Consider the following 18,529-nt stretch of genomic DNA (forward strand, 5'->3'; position numbering starts at 1 on the left):
TCCTTTCAATCCAAAATCCTTAGAACCATAGTTAATGCACCCTATTAAGTTTCCAACAGAACACACTTGGCAGTGGCCAAGAGACTTATTAAAATAAAAATGGACAATTGAAATTCTGGCAATGGTCAGATTCTCCACTCAAGTTGAGTGTTTGCAGCTTTAGCGCACTTAATCAGCCTCCACTGACTCACTAGGCGAATAGTATGTGGGCATGAATAGTACAATATTATTTTTTGGATCTTGAACTAAGAAAACAAATTATCTTCAATAAAAATAAATGAGGTCTCATCATCCCTCTAACAAGAGTCATTAGAGTCAGTTACATTAATATAAGAATCATTGAAATACTCAATATTTATGGATACAGTAAGATAGCTACACTTCAGTCCCAAAGATTCTATGAAAATCTTATACTTTTTTAAATTAAATATTTAGAACCAATAAAAATATATTCGGATGGATAACACTTTGTATCACTAGAGGAAGAGGATGCCAATGATGCAATAAACAGATTAAAAACAACAGAGCACTAGGTTGCCATTGGGCTGCCAGCTGAACTTTTTAAAAATAGTGGTCACCAACAGACTAAAATCCTCTTGAACATATGGTGTAAGATTGGTTCAATATGCTCGATTCACAAGAAAGATAACCAGTAAAAATGCTTTTATTATTAAGAGATTTCTCTGCTTCCTATTAATAAGATCCTCTCAATTATTTCAATGACTACTTAAAGAGAAATTAACTCGTATCAATCTAGAATCATATGAAGTAGGAGCATAATGGAAAATTTAAAATCATGGCATAATTTAGGAAAGATGTAGAGAATACTGAGTGGAAATAAAAAATATTTACATATGTGTCACAAATACTAGAGTGACAGAAATATGAAGGAGCTCTACATTAATACCTGAAAAAACATTTTATTGTTAAGTTGTAATGATGGATAACATATTTTACCACAATTTTATCTTTTTTGGTGAGGTTTTTGAAATATTTTCCTTATCAGGGAGTCTCTTTAGTAATGCTAATGCCATTTAAACTGAAAAGAAATAAAATAAAATAAATTATTAACAGATCACACTTAAGATATTCATACCATCAATTAATCATTTCTAAAGATAAATGTTTCAAGATTTCCTTTAGGAGAGTTGGAATTTAAAGATTAGAAGAAGAATCTACCAAACTTTGTAAAGATTAATATATATATATAAAGAAAATAAATCTGCACGGCTACAACCCATGGAGGATCAGAGGGGTAGTGGTTTGCAGGAAAGTACTGTTATTTTGAGCAAGGATGTGATTTGGTCAGAATCACGGTTGACCACCAGATTTTTCCCCAATTAAGAGTACCCACTTAATGAAGGCTCCAGAACCCAGAAAGAGTTGACTCATGGCTACGCTAACAGAATAAATAATTATATGTCACAGCCAGATTCGAGTTACCTTGGAGTTAGTAGAACGGTGCCTTATCACTGAGACACACCGATTCCCTATGTAAATATGAATAAAATATATTGTTTCATATACTTATAAATAATTATGTCTTGGACTTATAAACGGAATCTATTTTAATAAATATTGAATATATTTTATCGATAATGGTACAAGGGGCTGTATAAACCAATGGGCATTGAAGCTCATCAGGTAAAGAGAATGTACAAGACAATTGTAAAAAAAATCCCAGATGAATAAAAAAAACATAGCCAATGCTTTTAAACATGGAAGTTTTAGAAAAAGGTAACATCACCATATTTTTTAATAATTCCATGAATGTACAATGGTCTAATGCCGAGTAACATAAAAAATTATTTGTTTTTCTAAACAGACACTTTGCCATGTATGATTTATGAAGGATGTTGCAACGGGGGTGTAGACACAAATGAAATGTTTTTGTTTTTACTGTTTTATTTGTTACGGTTACATAACATAAAACTTTTTTTTGTAGTGAGAACAAAGAACACAAGCTCACAACAAAGGCTATACAAGAACTGTGCAGTTACTGACTAAAGGATTACTAGCCGTTACAAACGGCCAATCAACATTCGATATTTTCACAGTTTGCCAATAACTTGTATACAATAAAAAATAAATTTTAATATCACACTTTAACAAAGGATAAGCTCTTAAAATCAGTTATCCAAAGTAATATACTTAACATATCTTTCTTATGCATCTAGAAGAATTACTGTGCATGTACAAATTAGATATTCAAACCAGGATTCATAAATTTTAATAAAAAACAAAAAAAATAGTTCTAAAAGCAATAAGTTGAGTCAGGTTTTTTAAAGGATTTTTACATAGCATTAACATGACCACAATGTAGGAATATCAGATAGACTTAATTTTACATTTGAAAATTGAAAATTTACATAATTTCACAAGTATCATATTTTGCTAATTATTTTTATATTTGCTAATTAATTTATAAAAATATAAATACATAAATATGTACATATTTGAAGCTTTATTTAACATATAAATCCGATTTCTTTATTAATTACATAATTTCGAATTTTTTTTTTTGTGTGATTTGTAGGATTCGTGATTCTTTTCAAAATAATTCTAAAAAATATTAAAATATGATAATTTTTTTTTTTTTTTTTTTCAATTTTATCAACTTTAAGGATTTTTATCATTCTTAAATATTACTAATTTTATATAACATATAAGCAACATATAATTAATATAATCAGATATGATTATATATTTAGCTTTAAATTTCACATAAAGATTTAGTTATAATTAGTAGTTCCTTTCTTATAATCCATAACCATAGAACATTATAGTACAAAAGCCGAGAAGAAAAAAAGGCAGTTATTTCATCCTAATTTTATATTACTTTAATGAAAACTATGTATAATTACTAGTCAAAACTGGCGAGTCTGCCAAGGATAGGTAGGGGAAATAAAGAATGTCTGCTGTTTCAAAACCTTAAAAAAAATTAATTTTTCATTCGGAGCTCTATATCTTAAAATTGCCAACAACACTAGACAATTTAAAAGCACATTATTTAAAAGAGAGTAAATTTGAAATATTAGCCCTAATAGAGCTATTTACGTTCAGTAGTTCCTGAGATATAGCTTTTTAAAAAGCAACATTTTACAAAAATTTACTGACAGAGTAGTAGCTGTTGAATTTATTTTGAGAAATCTATATCTCAAGACCTATGTGACTATAGATGTCTATTAGCACTCAAATTAAAGCTATTTTAATGTACTATAAAATAATTTATGACCTTTATTTTCATACAAATAGTAGTTTTCATGATATTTGCTAAAATAAATTGATTTATAGTTGTTCTGACAAATTGTCATGTGCCAAATTTATATTTATAGGTGAATATCTTAAAAGCTACTACCCCTACGTACATACGTGTCATAAAATACTTTATAGTAAGTTAAATTTCCTTTATTTTGAGTGCTGGCAGACATAGGAAAGACTTGTAGTTCTAGACATATATATTTCCTAATATCAAACATTTTATCCGAACAACAAGAAATTAACATTTTGTGAATTTATTTTGTCAAATGTCATAAAAACTAATACTTATACAAAGGTAAACTATTTTATGGTAAATTTAACTAGTTTTAATTTAAGTGCTGACCAACATCTGTACGTCTTATGGTTTCTGAAATAAAGTTTTTCATAAATCAAACTTATTGTCTAAATAAAGATATTCGCATATAAATATAAATTTGTCACATGACAATTTGTCGAAACAACTATAAATCAATTTATTTTAGCAAATATCATGAAAAATACTACTCCTGCGATGATAAACTTCTTAAACTACTTTATAGCCCATTAAACTAGCTTTAATTTGAGTGCTAATAGGCATTTAAATGTCAATGGTTTTTGAGATATAGATTTCCCAAAATAAATTCACTAATTACTGATCTTTCAATACATTCTGTACAGGATTTTTATGAAATGTTACTTTTTCAAAGGTTGTATCTTGAGAACTATTTGTATATTATATTGTAGCAAATTTACTATTCTTTAAATGATGTTCTATAAGGTTTTCTTGTGTTGTTGCTACGTTTTAAGATATAAAGCTCCAAATGAAAAATTAATTTTCTCTAACGCTTTGAAACAGCAGCCATTTTTATTCCGACTACTTATACTTGGCAGACTCATAAATTTTGAATAGTTATTATGCATAGTTTTCATTAAAGTAATCAAAAATTGGGGTGTGATAACTGCTTTCTTTCTTCTCTTGGGCTCTTGTACTATTTTACTATGAATGAGTACATGTGCACTATAAAATACTAAAAAGCACTCTATTCAACTTTAGCCTTCATATTATTATGTTGTAATTTCATATAAGTAACAGTAAATAAAATGATAGATTTATATGTTAGATGTTACTTTAAACAGATAATCACTTACCACTAGGAAGATCAGTCTTTTTCATGTTTAGTTTTGACTTAGAATGGAAAGAACATACTTTATTTTTTAAGTTATGGATCTAAATGACAGAAAACTGCCGGTTGAAATGCCAATTAAATAAATTATATAAATTGGTAATAATCAAAATATCTCTGCTATTGGGATTATTAGGACATTTAAGAGTACTCAATTCCAGAGCTCTTCTTGGTAATGAAACTTTTTACTTGGTCCTGCTTAAAACTCTAGAATTGGAATATCCCGCATCCTTTAAATGAGCATAAAGTAGTTCCATAAGAGTTGAGGCTATATTTTATTGACAGATTATCAAGACGGAACCAAGAGAAGTATACACATAAATTTTAAATTTAATAAATTTTTTTTACCAAAATACTAAAAACAATAACTTACAAGAATAATAATAGAAGTTATAAACTAAGAATACAACTCAGTCTCTACAACCACACAACATCGGGGAACACTTGCAACTGATAAGAGTGGGAGGGCTGATTTAAAGGTTTCCCCTCTCCAAGTACTTCTGCGAATTTACTGCTACTTTGCTCACAGTATGTTGTTTTATAGTAAAACGTTTTACTACGAGTTGTTTATTTGTGTTTTTTTTGCTGACTGTAACCCCAACTATCTTCTCATATTAATCTATGGTCAAATATTTACAACTCAGTATAATGTTTAATATGTGGTCGTAATTTAAACATTTTATTTCTCACAATTTAATTGTATTAACGTTCATAAATATCCGTACAGTAGTTGAAACAAGTATTTATCCTGATTAAAACCGATAGCGTATCATGAGAAATCGGAGCCGGGGCTTAGTTATTTTTATGACTCTTGCATCCCGAAAATAATAGAAAGGCTCCAATTTTTACTTTCCCTTACCAGTGTATAAAATATATATTAATGGAAAGCATTGCGATCATGAAAAATTTCGAACTTCAGTTTTTAACGGAAATACACGTTTTGAGGTCCCCTTGGTCCAAATAAGCAAGTCTCGCGAAATGGTCTGTGAGTGTGGTCAGCCTAGCTCAAAAACGAAAAGTAGTAGGAAACTGAAATTACATATTTAAGGCGGGTTTTACAGGAACATTTTCGATTAAATGGACTGACTGGAAGTGCTGTTTTATAGAATCGATTTTTCACATTTTTTGGATTTTTCCAATAACGGCTCAAACTATTTTAATTAATGTACAATTGAATGTTTTTAATATCAGATAGGTCTCATACATATTGGGAAAGTTTAACAAAGCCTAAATGACGAATGTACATTACAAATCTTAGTCTAAAGTACCCTTACATTTTTTAACAAATAAATAACCAGTTATCATTGTTAGTACTAATAAACAATTGATAAATACAAACCATAAAACAAATTTGATGAATAACTAGAGAAAAAAAGGAAAAAATATAGACAGGTTCGAATCGGAAAAACAAATCAAGAAACCCGATCTCTCCAGATTGCTAGCATATTCCATCTCTACAATCCTAAAATATTTATTGTTACAGTAACAGAAAATTAAAAATGTTTTGTTAAAAAATTTTCTCTATTCACGCCTTACATTTTTTTTTCTCGAAAATATAGATTTTTAATTTTAAAATAACTAATCTGATCACTTATAGATTTATGCCTTTTAAAGGTAGAAAAGATAGTTTCAACTAAGAATGACTGATGTAGCAATGTGGCCAGACAGAATATTTTTTATTTTTATAAAAATCGTATTGAAAAGTTTTTAAGGTAGCTAAAAACAAATCTAACTAGCTTGTTCCTATAAAATAAGATTTTTGCCCTCGCAATTGAAAACATTTTTTGAGATTTTGTATACACGCAACCTTATTTAGTACATCCGGTAATGTTTTATTTTTATTTTTTTCATATTATACTCAATAAAACATACAATGCATCATTTAATACAACCGGTGATGTATTTTTCCCATTCTACTCAATATACTGACGAAGTAAATTGTGATAAAATATTTTTATGGGAGAAATAAATTAGTATTCGCTTTTCAAACCTCAAATAAGAATTTTCATTGTAATAAAAAAAAAATTGTTTTTTTGTTAAACTTCCCGCCTGACTTTCCTATCTATAATTTCATTTTTTTTATAATAATAAAAATTAATTGGTACAACTTCAATATGATTTGTCTTCACGGAACTTGCGTGTGGCTTAGACCCTTACAAACTTCTTGAAGTTGTGAAAACGGGTCCAATGTAAACGAATTGGAAATGCAAACTTCTTACAAAAGAAAACGTTTCAGGAGTTTTCCTTAATTTGGAACTATTTTTTCTTCCTTCAAAAGGCCTAAATCTAAAAGGTATTTGTAAGGTTTGGAAGACCAGAAATTGCTTTCCAGCAAATGTAGTAAAGTGGAATTTTGATAAAATCTTGAGGAGCTATGTTTACGTGAATGCTATGTAGTTAAATTCAGCAAATTGTTTTTCTTATTTTACGCAAAAATACCGATCGGTTGGAATTTAATAACCTCAAATTCATATAGAGCAAAGGTTAAAAACGATAGTGTAAGAAAAAAAATCTAAAATAAAATATTTTTTTCTTGGCTCCAAGAAGGTTAAAGCTGGGTAGGATTGAAAACAACTCCAAAATAAATGAAAATAAATTCCACTTGCATTATAATTTTCTACCTAATCGCCCTTATGAAGGCCTGCAATATAGACCGATAAGTTAGCACAAATAATAGATGAATCTTATAATTCTATATTTTTTTCTCTTCACTGATTAACCACCCTCTCCCCTCCCATCCAACTTCTCCTTATATTGTGTGTAGAAATACAATTTTGAGCGTTGCAACAACTTATTGGAGGGGGGGGGGCTAAATTTAAAATTCCATTACAATTTCAACCGGATTTCTTTACATGCCGGTCTAGGGAGTATTTTCAAAACTTTTCCCTTATAGTTAACATTTATGGAAAACTTACCTCTCTATGTAGGGTTTTTAAGTAATTTTGAGTATTATAATCTCTTTGAATAATGTTTTATCATAATTTTCTCAGTTTGAAGTAGGTTCTGAAACTTCCAACTAATCAGTGATTACAAAGTCTTTAAGTTAAGATATCTTAAGATCTCAGAGTATTAATTAATAAATCCACCCCGAACTCATACTTATGGTGACAGTGGGGGTTCAAAATAAACTGTTCAAAACTACCAGTATCAATTAAATATAATCACCAATAAAATTTAAAGATTAAATGTATAAACTCCAAATAACAAAAAGATTCCAAATAGCAGCATAAATCAAATGTATATTTCGATTAACAAACAAAAAATAAAATAATAATATACTACTTGAATAAAAGAAAAAGATAAAAAAAAAAAAGTCATAAAATTCTTCTTAAAATCTACTTTTTACACAAAAAAAAAAATGAACTAATATAAAGAGTAAACATTACTTAAAATGCAAATAATAAAAATATACACATTAACTTTTAGAATTAAAAATTAATTGGTATTATTAAAATTTTGTGTACTGCATAGAATTCTGCTCCTTTTAGTTGTACCTTATTTTTTTTTTTTTTTTTTTTTTTTTTAATATTTTATTTTACTCAGACTTGAATTCGGGATCTCTGACTGTTGCCGGGCACAGGTCATGGAATGAGGTCAGTAAATTCATCTGGGATGTGTAGTTAGTTATATAGCCCGTTTAGTACAAGAGCCGGGAAGGAAAAAAAGGCAGTTATTTCACCCCAATTTTTGATTACTTTAATGAAAACTATGTATAATTACTAGTCAAAACTGACGAGTCTGCTAAGGATAGATAGGGGGAATAAAAAAATGGCTGCTGTTTCAAAACCTTAAAAAGCATTAATTTTTCATTCGGAGCTCTATATCTTAAAAACTACCAACAACACTAGACAATCTAAAAGCATATTATTTAAAGGAGAGTAAATTTGCTTAAATATTAGCCCTAATAGAGCTATTTACATTCAATAGTTCCTGAGATATTGTTTTTTTAAAAAGCAACATTTCATAAAAATGTACTGAGAGAGTAGTAGTTGGTGGATTTATTTTGAGAAATCTATATCTCAGGAACTATGTGACGTACAGATGTCTATTAGCAATCAAATTAAAGCTAGTTTAACGTACTAAAAAGTAGTTTCTGAGCTTTACCTTTGTAGAAATAGTATTTTTCACGATATTTCCAAAGATTCCTATTTTTATGAAATATTGCTTTTTAAAAAGATATATCTCGAGAATTATTGAACATAAATAGCTCTATTAGGGCTTACAGTTCAGCAAATTTACTCTATTTTAAATGATGTTCTCTTAGATTGTTTATTGTTATTGGTAGTTTTACAGATACAGAGCTCCGAATGAAAAACTAATTATTTTTAACATTTTGAAAAAGTCGCTATTTTTTATTCCCCCAACGTAACTTGGCAAACTCATAAATTTTGACTAGTAATTATTCATAGTTTTTATTATAGTAATAACAAATTGGGGTGAAATAACTGACTTTTTCCTCCTCTTGGGCTCTTGTACTAGTAGAATGTACTGCGATGTCCCACTGTGGACCTCAGCCATAAGAAGGCGATCGAGCCCACGTCAGCTCTGTGTATTGCTACAAGTGACTGTGAAGACTGACTGGGGGGGGGGGGACTTAGTCTAAGTTACTGTCCTTGAACCGTAATATACGTATTATATACGGACTTAATTCTGTTACAAAAAATAAACTGTATATGTATACATACACACGCACACATGTACAAATTAGTCGTCTTTTCATACGATGGCCACAACACTTGTCATACCCTAGCCGACATATCTTATCTGCCTTGTTCGATCTCTCTGGATTTAGTACATTTCTACCACCCTGTAGGCTCTAATAGATATTTTTATAATTTTTCTGAATATTTCAAAGATCAACACTTAACTTGACGTGTATTAGAGTTCTACTACTGGGTAGTTTCTCTACATGCTGTATCATATCATTATGTCATTATGATCAAATTTACTTGTTGTATTTTTTATACAGTTGTAAATACCAATAAAAAAAAAAAAACCTTGACGTGTTAAAGAAAGTTACGTATCTAGTCGCGTTTGTTCAATATGCCATAGCATTAAAATTATCGATTAAAGTTAACTAAACAAGTTTGATTGGAATATAAATAAGTAAAATATTTTATTTAATTAACATATATATCTTTGTGATGAGAAAAAAATAATGAAGTTAATCAAAATTTAGAAAAAAAAATAGACAACAAAAATAATCGAGTAACTTTAATGAAAAGGAAGAAATTATATAAGTTAACAATGATGGACACTGAAGGTCGTCATGGATAGGAAAGGTTTAGAAGTAATATAAATGAAACAATAATAATTACATAATTTATTTATTCACAAAATGTTGTTTATACACATGTTCAGTATGTTGTTAAATGTATTGTGAAAAAATAGACATAATTTAATATACACAAGAAAAAAGAGGCAGAAGAGAAGTCAGGACAACAGTACGGTATTACCTAAGAACTGTTAACTTGAGAGGTAACAGATAATCGGGTAATTATTGATAAATACACTTTTTTTTTTTAATTTATAACATTCATGTTTCTTAGCTATCGAAATTCTTAAGTCAAAGGGAGTTATCTATCTAAGACTATGGTACTAAAATTGCAAAATTATTTTTATTTTCACTTTTCAAAGTATCGACATCATTTTATTTAATATTTTACAAGTTTAGTATGATCATAACTTTGAGCAGTTTAGTAATATAAACAAGTATTTCGCTAAGAAATTTAAATAAATACAATCTATAATTCTTTTGAATTGTCTTAATTAAACGTATTATGATTATACCTCCACTTGAATGTATCAAGAGGACCAATAATCGATAGTTCTTTTACAATAAATAGTTTTCCAAACTGATTATAAATAAGAACACTCCTTGGTTTCATACACAAGAAAAAGATAAAAAAATAAAAAATAAAAAATGAATTCAAAGATTTTAATGATTTTCTTTTCAAATAACCTTAAATTTATTCAATACTAATATTAATAGATTTGATACTACATAGTTCCCATAACATGTTTAATGAAAGTGCTAGGATTGATATGAAGAAATTAGTATTGCCATTTAAAAATCAGCTCAGAAATTCTGGATAAGACATTTCTTTGAAGCAGAATAAAATCAATCCCTTTTTTCCAAAATCGGAAATTTTGATAACTGATAGCTGATTGTACAAAGATGATGTCGACATGTATAAACATAACTAGCCATGTTGAAATCTAGGTTGAAACTGGTTGGGAAAAGGAATTCAAAAGGAGCCATTTGCCCTGGGTGGCAAAATTTAGTAGATGTAAAGTATTAAATTTCGAGTGAAACATTATTTTTAGGTCAAATAAAAACATATGTTTCTGCTCAATTTCAATGATTAGTAATTCCCATACACCGCATAATATATAAGTGCAACCAAAATGTGACATATATAAATAAAACTACTAATTACTCGGACGGGCTCCTCCAACTTGAGAGATACAGTCTCTGACTTATTAAGTATTTCTGAAGCCAAATTATTAGGATTACAAGTAAAAAGGGGTTAGAAGGAAGAGAACAATGCCTAATGAATTCTGTGAAGATAAATTATACAAACATTCACAGGCAGATTTCTTCACGAGGTCCTAGTTAGAAACAATTGATAGAATGAATAGTAGTGGAGTTGAGTAACAGCTTTGTCACGGCAGAAAATAAATGCAAAGTTTTTGTTTTTTTTATGACATCCAAACTCAAAAAATAGAAGAGAAGGCATCGAATTTAGCAGATTTTGAAAATTTTAATAAGGAAGAACTGTTTTTTTAATAGAAATTTGGAAACACTGTGTTCAGGCAATAGAAAGAGCTTGAAATACTATCCACATAATGTTTAAGTTATAAAAATAAACTGGCAAACGAACATCAAAACCATGCTCCCAACCATCTGTATATTTCTTGCCATTCCAGTTTCTGTTTCCTAAGCAAGTTGAAAATGATTAACAATTGGTAACGATAAAAAAACTGGATAGAATCTCCGTAGAGCACATACGAACAGTTTCCATTAACTAAGATGAGAAAATTAGTATTTTTTCTGCGGAAAAGAAATGTAGAAAGTGAAAGTCTAATATTATTATTTAAAACAATTATTAATCATATTTTATTTTATCTTCAATGTACTTTATTCTTCTTTTGTTTGTTCTGACATTAATTCGGACGATAAAATCCTTTTCATGCATACTGCCCTAACTACACGTCATGTCAACATCCAATCCCTATCAACCAATTGTGATGAATTACTACATAATTTTACTCAAAACTTTTATCACATTATTGCGATATCCGAAATCTGGCTAAAGATTTCGTTGGATCCAACACCAACTTTGGTTCCAGACCAACAATAATGTCTGTAAATCAAAAATAAAAAATAATTGAATGGAATATGGTCCGGGTGCGGTCAAAAAAACTAAAATTAGACGAAGCCCTGCAACGTGGGGCGAAACGTTGGCTCAATAAAAATAGTATAAACATTTACTATTTAATATATGTATATATAGTTGACCGTAAAAATTGATATATAAGAAGGTGGTCAGGGTTGCGGTCAAAAGTGAAACAAAAATAGTTTACAACTATTTGTAATAAATATAAATAAATATATTTTCCAACGTTTCGCCCCACTTTGCAGGGCTTCATCAGGGCTGCCCAAATGAATCGGTTGAACAGTCCAAGCCCTGAAAAGTGGGGCGAAACGTTGGAAAATAAATAGTTGTAAACTATTTTTGTTTCACTTTTGACCGCAACCCTGACCATCTTCTTATATATTTACTATTTGAGTTTTTCTGACCGCACCCGGACCATATTCCATTCATCTATATACACGGTCAATCTTCCAATAAAAAATAATTGTTTCCCTGCTTTCCTATGGATACTAACCTATTGCTGGATTAATTTGTGCAATAGTAACTTAAAATTTAGGTTATTTTCCTGTGTATTTGTCGGAATCATTACCGTGGTGTGTTGTCTCTTGTACAGTGAGATGCTTGTTCACCAACGGGTTTTCACCAATTACAAGGCTGTCCAAGTGATGATCATACTGTACTATTCTTATGTTGAGCACCTACCATACCATTCTCAAATATTATCTGTTTAATATTTTAAGAATTGCACAAATAAAAATTTTATTTATGTATACGGTTGTAAAATTGCATTTTTCATTTGACTAATTATAGTACTATACGTTTACATATAGGAACGAATTTTTTTAATATTACTAAACCAGCGGCTGATAATAGCTTTTGATCCATTTATTGTGAATACTTTCGACCATCAGTCCTCCATTACTATTGATATAATTTTCATCAAAATATTTCAAATAGATTAAAGTAACTTCACAATGGAGGGATTTCAAATTAACTGACTCTACTACCTATATTAAAACAAAAACTAGAATCGAGCTTCTGATTGTCCATGGAATGGTTTTCTGGAGAGTGGTTGTGGATGTCGTTCCTGCTGGAATCGCTATGCCTGGTTTTGTCTTGTCTGTAGGAAGTGAGTTCGGGGTGTCTTGGTTCGTTGGCCATGAGCCTTTGCTCGTAACACTGTTGTCCGTAAGGATCACCTTCGTAATTAGAGCCCATCTCACCGTATCCCTTGGACGTCTTTGTGTCACCGTTGTTGTAAGCCATGTTGAAGAGTGCTTCTGGGTCGCAGACGAATTTGTAAACATAACGCTCTCCTGAAAAAAAAATAAATCATAAAAATAAGTATAAATGTATGTACAAGAAAGAAAATCTTCATAATTTTTCTCCAACTTTCATGTATTCAGAAGGACTTAAATTAAGTATCGAGAATTATTAAACATTTTGTATTTATTTTATTTACACATTTTTTTTCACATTTTCAAAAATGTAAAATATGTGTAAATTATGTTAGTATCTTCCTGTTTTGATATATTTTCTTTGTTCGTTCTCCTACCTAGGTGTTTTTCCCCTAATCGCTTTTCTTTTGGTTTTCCTATCTATTCTCCGGTTTTCTCAAGGTATCTACCATTCATGCATTTAAGGCTAATTCTATGTGACGGATTTCAGAAGGCCCAAAGCGCTTAAGTGTTACTACAGCACCAAGATCACTTTTCCTCAATCCCTTTAAATACCTCCGGACAATACTAGGTTAATTATATATCTGTAAATATATGTATCTATGTATGTATATATCTGTATTAGTATATTAATAAATTATTTTTTAGAAGGGTGCGAACAAAAGACGGATATTAATCGTAATATAACAGTAATTACTCCCGAACTGATTGTGAACCAAACCTTACTAATAGTTATATTGGAGATGAATGATAAAATTGATGATTAAATACTAAGTTATATATAGGGTTGGTGTTATGAGGGCTTAAGTTCACTTGTAAGAGCGTCTATATGTGGCAGTAAGCATTATCACATAGCTGATAATACTAACAACTATTAATCCTGATAGTACAAAAGTACTGCCTCGACTGTAAATTCAATAGCTTGACGATGGCAGTCACTATCTAATTGGCTGTAGTTTTAGAAACGTTGGGTAACAATAAATAGGTTATTTTTAAGAAAGTTAACCCGAACTATGTTCCTACGAAATATAGATTTGAACTAATTATTCAAAAATTGTTCTAATTTCAAACATGAGGCACTGTAAGTATTTTCAAGTTCACTTTTTGATTTTAAAAATATGTATATATAATTTGAATTTTTAAAATTAGGCTATAGCTGATCTTGTGTACTCAAGTTCATGGCTAATCGTCTGTTGTAAACTGGATGGTCTTTTTTCAGTTAAAATAGAAAAATATTAGTTCAAGACGAGACATATAATTGGGTTAGTTTATGGTAAAAACTTTGAATGTTCAAGAAATAATTTATATAATGACCAATTCCATCCAGAATCTCATGAAATAGATAAAAAAAAAAAGTTTTTTTATTTAAGATTTATTAGCTAAAGACAATTCCAGATGGTATTGCTATGTATCGAGTTTTTAATATTCCGACAACAACAACATGGATAATGTCGTTATATGATTTAGCCACATCTGCGAGGATACCTGTCCTCCGGATACCCCTCTCAACACACTCAGGGGCACGTGTGTTTGTATCCCACATTAGTCTTGTATACCAGTTTATTACACCTAGTGTAAAAGGTTTTAAGGCAGGTAAAGACCGAAATCAACTATTTCTGTTTCCCATCCCTTCTCAGGGCGTAGGATAGACGCTCACCTAGTGGGGGTGGACACATGATAGCCAATGAGGAAATAAGATTCCCAAAAGGCGACGCCCCCTTTTTTGGAACTAGTGGGGGTGGAGACAGAAGATTGAGGAAGAAGCAGTAGAGGTACAGAAGTAAGAAGACGGGTTAGAGAAGAGGTCCTGAGAAGGGCTCTTCAGAAATGGAACTCCACGGCTACGACAACATCCAAGTTACTAAACCTCACGACATGAATCATCCTAACCAGAAGCTATTTAGATACATTAAGTAACAATTCATAATGTAAACAATATTTTATGGCAAATCAATTGACTGAATCATTTTAATAACATCATTTATCAATCACTGTAAATAAATACTTATCAATCAATGTAAATTTGTTCCTTGATATAGTTTATATACTATTATACCAACCCCCTCAATACCACCCCTTATTATATTACATAATTAATGGTAACAATATTTTTTAAATACAGAAGTATTGAATTGGTAACTGGTAAACACACAAAAAGCCTTTGGAAAAGAATCCAATTATAATAATAGTTTTGTAGGACTCAATATAAATTAATTGATTAACTTATTCTTGGATAATTAATTGGCTTCAGCGATTATCCTGGCATCCCGACTTTAATTTGTTCACACACTTTAATTTTTCAGACAGATACATAATTACTTATAGTCAGACCCAGAGTAATTAGGTAAAATCAGGAGGGTTTAGATTTGCGGAAAATTCGGAAATGGAATAATTTATAAAATTTGTTCTTTTCATAAAAAGTTAATCTTATTTGTATTTTTTTTATTAAATATATTTGTATATTACATGCCAATTAAAAACCAAATTTAAAAAATGTATTTATTAGGTAATTATTATTTTTGTGAGGTATAGTTTGAATTATAGTATAATTCCCTTTTTAGTATCCCATTATAGTAAATATGAAATCCCTGTTTTTATTTTTTTTCACTATTCACCTCTTTTAAAGAAAATTTGTAATAATTAATTTATTACATATTTATGTCCATTACAATTAATCTTCAAAATTAATTGTAATGGAGACAGCAACCATTTAATATTGTTACTGCCAGAAAATTAAGGATAAAAAAAAATGATAGTAAAAAAATATTTTTTTAAAATTAATTGTAAAGAAACCAGTTGGTGGCGATCTCGACCGAAGAGGTATTATAATATTTCTTTGAATAAAATTGTTTTATATTTTATTAAATTATCTCATTATTATTACCTGCTACTTTTTGCATGATTCCTTTTTCATAATAGTATCTCAGCGAACGACTTAATTTATCATAATTCATAGCTGGCCTGTTCTTTTGGATTCCCCACCTTCTGGCAACCTAAAGAATAAAATACAAAAATAGGATTAATAAATTTAATTTAAAAGATACATTAATAATATATTACTTAAATGAATAATTAAAAAGTAATAAAAAAAAATCGATATTTAAACGCATCACGGGTCTTGAATAAAGTACATATTTCTGACGGTTATACATGGAGTTGGTGCGATAAGCATTATAAATATTTAGGTACAGCAGGAGCGCAGTACCTTATCGAATGAAGACAATGATTGAAGAGCGGGTTGGAGTTAGTGTCCTGGAGATGTTCCTTATATTTCTTACGTATAATTATATTACACTTTTCTTCTGTAAAGGAACCTAAAAGTCCACATTCCGGACTGGTTTATCCATTAACACCAGTACCAATCGATCTATTGCAGTATTGAAATAAAGTAGGTACAAAATAAAATAAAATTACATAAAAACTTAGCACATCTATCAATAGAGACTAATTGTTCTTGTACTTGTAATTGTTCATTATGGGCACAATAACTGAAGCGTCCTGCTCTTTCCTCCACAAGTGGGGGTGGGAGGAGGGTAAAGGTCAGTTCTGAGTTCCCCAGGCTGAATGTAGAACATTGTAAATAGGAATGGTTCTGTTTAAGATGCAATTTTACTTTAAGTTTAATTTTGTTCTTAATTTATTTTTCCTCTATTTCTATTCCTATTTTGTTATCATTTAATTTATATATTTGGAAACAATGAGAGAATGAGCCACATCCCAGAACATGAAAAAGTCACAAAAATTCTGGTATGGTATTGGGCACTTCGTAGTTACAGCTTCGTGCTATTTCACTGTTGTGCAAATGTGCGCAAAAGAAACTTCGTGAGGCTGCAAGGGAGGTAGGGCACTCACTGAAAAAAAAAAACACCCTCTTACATCCCCCTTTAAAACCTGTATCGACCAATTAGGACAAGAAGCTTACATGACTTCCAACGAAATTATACATCAGATGATAACAAAATTAAAATCATAAAGCCAACTGTGAGTTGTTGGACCTTATCCTCCAGACAATGTAGAAGAGAGGAGATGGTTATAGCACGCCCAAGAATTGGACTCTAACGGCTGAACCATAACGGTTATATCGTAATAACGTCTGATAACAAGTTGAGTCAATTTTTCAACATCAATCTCTGAGTCAACTCAGTTAAGCAGCGCCCACTGTGGTTGAGCCTTTAAGGAGTGTCCACTATACAAAGGGATCATGGAAAAATATGGTTTTCTTCAACAGCTCTCCAGACCCTTGGGCAACAATCAGAAGAATATTAACAATATCATGACTTCATTAAATCCTACAGATTAATTATCCTGATATGAATCTTATTTGTCTATTTTAAATTATAAGTATCATAAATTATCTTATTTCATATATTAATAAACTCATTATCATCAACCATAAATTATCATATTAATTATTAAAAAACTTGTAACTATCATAATAAAAATTAATTATCATCTTATTACATATATTGATCTATAAACGATATAAAAAGTCAATAACCAACATTTTTTTTTTACACAGGCAATGATAACACCATCCATAGTTTTTTAACCTTAAATTCAAACAACGACAAAATTGTATATTATATGTTTGTATGTGATTAGATCCTATATGTGTAGAATTAGATTGATATCATATCCGGCTCTTCAATTTTATTTTATTTTACTAAAAACTTTAAGCATGGGCTTCCATCCCGAAAATATTTGTGGCTGTAAGCGAACTGTAGGAGCGTGGTTTTCGCTGATTTCTTTCTTTGAAAAAATTAGAAACTATAAAAGAGCAGAAAAACAATCAATAAGGAGATATGTGAGCAAGGAAAACACAACTACACGATATCTATTCATAGCTTTCATAATTTTTCGCAAATTAAAAAAAGAAGGATGGGTTTCGTTTTTAAATTGATAGATCAAGGTTGAACTGTAAGAATCTAATTTAGAGTAAACGATGTTTGATTTTGTTCTTTTAAAATTCTAAATACATTCTATTTTTATACATATTCGATCCATTTTACGCAGTATTAAAAATAATAATAAGAAACGTTGGCTCAATAAAATAGTATAATTCTACTATTTGAGTTTGTTTTTTTTACCGCACCCGGACCATATTCCATTCATCTATTCACACGGTCAATCAACAATCTTCCAGTATAAAAATAATAATATTGTATTGGCTGGCATTAAATTTTAAGAATTACTAAATATTAAATTACATGTTAGTTTTCATACTCACTTCTTCAGGTTCGACAAGTTTGAACTCTAACCCACGTCCCGTCCATACGATGCAGGAAGAATTGTTAGGATCATCCAAAAGTGCCACCAGGAATTGCCAGAGCTGGAGAGCACCTCTTCTTTGTGGAACTGGACTGCTTACTTCTCTCCTTACTACAAATACAGTTGTTTGAAAAAATATTTAATCATTAAATTAAATATCAAATTCAAAATCTTTTTGAATTATTCATTATAATAAATTAATATTTTGGGCTGTTGGCATAATGAAGTGTGAGATGATGATAAATTGGTACTTTACTAAGGTTATACCAATTTCTTTTTT

The 18,529-nt window shown here is 29.9% G+C and overlaps 2 protein-coding genes across 2 annotated transcripts in view; both read right to left on the reverse strand.

Annotated features, from left to right (window-relative positions):
* Positions 1-4,879, reverse strand: part of LOC106684974 (uncharacterized) — a 10,598-nt gene extending 5,719 nt beyond the window's left edge. Inside the window, exons 1-2 of the mRNA XM_024362672.2 lie at positions 4,798-4,879; positions 958-1,039 (exon numbers count right to left, since the gene is read on the reverse strand). Coding sequence (XP_024218440.2) covers positions 958-1,034 — 77 coding nt within the window. The 5' untranslated portion in view covers positions 1,035-1,039; positions 4,798-4,879. The remainder of the gene's footprint in view (positions 1-957; positions 1,040-4,797) is intronic.
* Positions 4,880-12,196: 7,317 nt separating this feature from the next.
* Positions 12,197-18,529, reverse strand: part of LOC106684976 (ETS translocation variant 5) — a 42,262-nt gene continuing 35,929 nt past the window's right edge. The window contains exons 3-5 of the mRNA XM_014427378.2: positions 18,209-18,360; positions 15,866-15,974; positions 12,197-13,119 (exon numbers count right to left, since the gene is read on the reverse strand). Coding sequence (XP_014282864.1) covers positions 12,794-13,119; positions 15,866-15,974; positions 18,209-18,360 — 587 coding nt within the window. The 3' untranslated portion in view covers positions 12,197-12,793. The remainder of the gene's footprint in view (positions 13,120-15,865; positions 15,975-18,208; positions 18,361-18,529) is intronic.

This window comes from Halyomorpha halys, unplaced genomic scaffold, assembly GCF_000696795.3.
Source record: "Halyomorpha halys isolate HHAL.00 unplaced genomic scaffold, Hhal_1.1 Scaffold637.1, whole genome shotgun sequence".
Lineage (NCBI taxonomy): Eukaryota > Metazoa > Arthropoda > Insecta > Hemiptera > Pentatomidae > Halyomorpha > Halyomorpha halys.